At 42.3% G+C, this 5065-nt stretch overlaps 1 protein-coding gene across 1 annotated transcript; it reads left to right on the top strand.

Moving 5' to 3' along the window:
* Positions 1-1446: 1446 nt before the first annotated feature.
* Positions 1447-3296, top strand: LOC147417448 (pentatricopeptide repeat-containing protein At4g13650-like). The gene has a single exon (XM_086506860.1). The coding sequence runs from the start codon at positions 1570-1572 to the stop codon at positions 3118-3120; it is 1551 nt and encodes a 516-aa protein (XP_086362986.1). The 5' UTR covers positions 1447-1569; the 3' UTR covers positions 3121-3296.
* The last annotated feature ends 1769 nt before the right edge of the window (positions 3297-5065 follow it).

Here is a 5065-nt window from a genome sequence, read left to right as displayed (position 1 = left end):
GTGGAGCAAGGCATTGCAAGCACAACAATTTTTGCAACAACCCTTGGCTAACAATATTAGAGCAAATATTTAAGCCCATATCAGCATCTTGGGTAGAGCCACATGCCTTTAAGATGCATGCATAGGTAATTGCATATGGACAGAAGCCCTCACTTTGCCACCGCTGAAAATAGCCTAAAGCTTTCTAGCCGTGCTCCTATTGTGTGTACCTTGCAATCAGTGCATTCCAAGAGATGCCACTCCGAACAATAAGCTCCTCAAGCACTTTTTGTGCTTTCTGCATACATGCCAAGGCACTACCAAGTACACTGTCTTTTCCAACAGTGTCAATTCTTTTGCCCATATCAGCATGTTGCATAATGCCACATGCCTTCAAGACAAGCGTAGCTGAATGCATTTGGAGAGCTTCCTTCTCTTTCCATGTGTTGAAAACAGCCCAAAGTTTCCTGGCCCTGCCGCTATTGGGCAATATCCCGTGATCAAAGCATTCCAAGAGACGACATTCTAGAGAGGAAGCTCGTCAAGCACTTTTTGTGAAAACAGTCCAAAGCTTCTTGCCCTACTACTATTGAGCATATCCCGCGATCAAAGCATTCCAAGAGATGACATTCTGGAGAGGAAGCCCATATATATCAGCATCTTGCATAACACGACATGCCTTCAAGATACAAGCATAGTTGAATGCATTTGGAGACCTTCCTTCTCTTTGCATGTGCTGAAAACAGCCCAAAGTTTCCTGGCCCTGCCACTATTGGGCAATATCCAGTGATCAAAGCATTCCAAGAGACGACATTCCGGAGAGGAAGCTCGTCAAGCACTTTTTGTGAAAACAGTCCAGAGCTTGCTGGCCCTGCCACGATTGAGCATATCCCTCGATCAAAGCATTCCAAGAGATGACATTCTAGAGAGGAAGCACTTTTTGTGAAAACAGTCCAGAGCTTCCTGGCCCTGCCACTATTGAGCATATCCCGCGATCAAAGCATTCCACGAGATGACATTCTGGAGAGGAAGCTCGTCCAGCTGAAGTACACCACATTTGGCATACATGTTAGCCAAGGCAGTGCCAAGCATGACATTTTTTGTCAACAACCTCTCTCTCTTTCTTGTGTTTTAGTGCACATCGCAACTCTCTCTCTCTCTCTCTCTTTCTCTCTCTCTCTCTCTCTCTCTCTCTCTCTCTCTCTCTCTCTCAATATCTCTTTGCGCTTTCATCTCCTTTTCATGTTGTGGTGCGGCCCAGTGCTTTGATCTACGTTTCTGTTGCGCCATTGCTTTTTTCATTGTCTCTGTCTGCGTTTTACCTTGCGTTTTTTATTTTACCAACTCTTCTATTTTAAGATCCACTTAATTCTCGTCACGTGGCATAGCTAGCTTTGCTGCATTCTTCAAATCGTTATTACATAATCAACGTAAAATAAAAAAAGCAGTCTAATGCCGAGCCATGGGCAGGCACTATTGAGGTGTTACACGGCCAAAAAGGAGTATTGCTTTGGAGGCTAGACACCTTCTTCTGTTCCCTCGAAAGCGAGAAGAGTGACTAAGCCCTGATGAGGAGTCACCTACGTGCCCATGGTCGAGAGTCGGCCCTTGCTACGTCTCAGGCAGTGCAACCCTTGCCTCTTTCTGCCTGCCTGCAGTTACCCTCTTCACTCGCATTCCGCATTCAGTTGTTTTGGAAGAGGGATAAATTCTCTGCCTGCCCAATCATCAGCGATGCCTTACACATTCACCCCATCATCCGTTCTCCATTATGCTCATCACAGAATGTCCCTCATCTATGGTGAACACACAAATTGCCCTACAGAATGTGGGTCTCCCATCCAAGCACAGGAAGGTCAGAGTGCATCCAACAACGGCGTTTCCGGCAATGCATGTGCGTTCCAAACATGTGCCAGTTTAGGGCATGTGCAGCTGCTCCATTACTACATTGAACATAGTGGCTTAATGCATGATCCCCTCTGTGGGCATCTCTTGGTTGACCTCTATGTGGAACAAAAAAGCCTCAATGATGCTGCTCATCAGTTTGAGCGTCTGGTCGAACCAGACATCTTTTCGTGGAATACCATGATATCTGGTTATGTAACTTATGATTTTTTTTCGGATGCTCTTCAGTGCTATAGGAGGATGTGTTGTGCAGGTTTTACACCTAACGACACCACTTATATCCATGTTCTTGATGCATGTGCCCATATAGGTTCCATTGACGACGGTAGACTTGTTCATGGTGATATGATACACGAACACTATGTGATACACCTCAGCATCAATGAAGCTTTAATCAGCATGTATGCAAATTGTGCAGCCCTTGAGGATGCTTTGAAAATTTTCAATGAATTGCCCCAAAGAAGTGCAATGTCATGGTCTGCACTCATTGTCGGGCATGCAGAGTGTGGTCACGTTCATGAAGGATTCCAATTGTTCAGGCAAATGGAGGAGGAGGGTGTTCAACCGAGTGAGATGACGTATGCTTACGTACTCCAAGCATGCTGCTATAGCACGGCGGATTCGGAAGCAGGGAGACCTGTCCACCTCCAAATTGTCAAGCAAGGGTTTGATTTGGTCGAAATGATCAGTATTTGGTTGCTAGATATGTATGCAACTTGCGGCCAACTAAACGAAGCTGAGCATTTGTTCCATCGCTTCCCAAACCATAGCAATATATCTTGGTCTGTGATGATAGCTGGGTTTGCACAGCATGGTGATGTTTATGCCGCATTGCGATACTTTGAACTCATGAAATCTAAGAACATAAGGCCCAATGAAGCTTCATTTCTGGATATTTTATGTGCTTGCAACGATGCAAATTTGACAGATTTGGGTAGTATGTTCTTTAAGGCTCTGACAGGCGAGTTTGGAATATTACCTTCGATGGAGAATTGTGTCTGCATGGTTGACTTTTTAGGTCGTAGAGGGAATTTGAAAGAGGCAGAAGATTTGATTCTTCAAATGCCGCATGTAGCCGATGCAATGCTCTGGGTCTCCTTCCTTGGAATCTGCAACAAGTACAATAATGTTGAGATTGGGAAGAGAGCCTTTGCTCATTTTATGCGATGCGAATCGAAGATTGGTGCAGGCTACAAGTTGATGGCTAGCATTTACGCTGTTAATCTCAAATTATAGTACTTCCGTAATTCATATGACGGTGCTATGGCATTGAGGTGGGCATTGAACTTTTTGTCTTGACAAGAACTTTCTCTATATTTAGTGGCTTAACAGTATCTTACAAGAAGATTTATGCCCTTCTTTATTATATTTTTATAGATAACATACAGATGTTGTAGGTTGCATGTACTAAACCTAGGTCTCTTTTGAGCTTGTGTTACAGGTAAACATGGACTATGTAAAGATTGGGGTAGTAGGATTTGTACTTAATTTAAGTTCAAAACCTTAAAGCGGACTGTTCTGCATGCTTACTATTTAGCTTTTTGTCCAAGGAGTGACAGTAGTCGTGACCTTGTGGGAAGAAGAGGTGCCCTTTTTATACTTGTTGCAGTTGAAGTTAGCATCCTAGCTGCTTAAGAGTGGTGAATTATGTTCTTTTGTGTTGTCTGGCCTCTTGTCTAACATTTTCAGTGGTAGCTAAATGCTCTCTCTCTCTCTCTCTCTCTCTCTCTCTTGATTGGTAGCCACACACACACACACACACACACACAAGAAAATAAGTTTTATGCACTAGGAACAATCCCAAGAGACCTAAATGCATCTTGTTTTTCTTCGGGGGGTGCATTATGTATTTATGTTAATGTATAACGTGAGTTCGAAAGGAGGGGTTTTTAAATGCAAAAGTTTTAGGCAATTTATCAGAGATACATTGAAATAATTGAAATAAGGGGTTTTTATATTCAATTTTTTTAAAAAATAAGAGGTCATTTTATTTATACAAACATGTTAAGAGAGGTTTTTTTAATACCTCAAGAACGTACGTTACATAGGGGATATAGAATGGTCAATCCCGAGCAAAGGTTTCTCCCAGAGTAAACTCAATCTTACTATTCAAAATTTTATCCTACAAAACTTTCTTTAAATCTATAGCAACCTCAATAGCAGATTGTGGTTTATAAGTTGGGCCTTTTGGCTTACCTTTTGTTGTGTAATGAAAATTGCTTATGAACTTTGAGAATAACGGAATTAATAAATTAGGTGAAGCACTTTTGAGAGATTTTTTGTGAGCATAGCGGTTGAACTTAATTGATGGTAGCAACATAAACATGGGACTTAGTTAACTTGGCATGAGCAATACTTTTGCAAGAGAGAGTTTAGAGAACATGACAATAGTTGAGGATCGGATTCATATGGAGCCGGTCCCCCCTCCAATAAGCATTTGTATTATAGTTTCTCCCATCAAGAGAGATTTGGTACAATACAATCTTTGTGTTCCTTGTAATCTAGGTGATGCAATGAAGATGGAAGTTTCATGCATCACAAGCATAACATAAACTTGAAGAAAGCATTAACTATCTCAAGTCTCAGTTCCAAGGCCTCAAACACCTTCGAAGGTGGAGAGAGCTAGCGGGGAATGAGGATATGGAAGAGGAAGAAGAAACATTCCATAGGAGATCATTACTCTTCTTGCTAGAATACATAATAGCATAGTAATGAAGATGGAGAAGGTGGCAAGCTTAAGCATTGAAGCATGACTCTTGGTTGAATTTGCATTCCATAGCCAAGAGTATTGGTGTAGGCTTTCACTCTCACAAACTTGGAGAAGGAGGTGGTGTTCCTTAACTTTCCCCGAGTGAGAATGGGTTTGCAAAATGAGTATGTGTGTAGAGTATATCCCCCTAACACCCCCCCTCCTTGCTTTGGGTGAGTTGTGACCTTTCTGCATGTTGCAAGCTAAATTGACCCCTCTCTCCTTAGCCAATCACATGCAACATGCAGTCAAGTACATGGGTAGTCTTTTGACAAGTGTCCTCCTTACCCTTTAGAGAGAGAGAGCTTGAAAATATCTATATATTTTTTAGATGGAAGTAGAAGCTCATTGGACCCCTCTTTAACCCAACCAATAATATTCAAGCACACCATGTGGTTAAGCTTAGTGGGAGTCTGATATGCGTCCCATGTG

Source organism: Adiantum capillus-veneris, chromosome 30, assembly GCF_014529385.1.
Source record: "Adiantum capillus-veneris isolate H3 chromosome 30, ASM1452938v2, whole genome shotgun sequence".
NCBI lineage: Eukaryota > Viridiplantae > Streptophyta > Polypodiopsida > Polypodiales > Pteridaceae > Adiantum > Adiantum capillus-veneris.
The sequence above is the reverse complement of the archived record's forward strand: the minus strand, read 5'-3'. Positions and strand labels throughout refer to the sequence as shown.

What these genes read in the sequence shown, in the direction of transcription:
- LOC147417448 (XM_086506860.1), top strand. Translation starts at nt 1,570, where the DNA reads ATGGTCGAGAGTCGGCCCTTGCTACGTCTCAGGCAGTGCAACCCTTGC.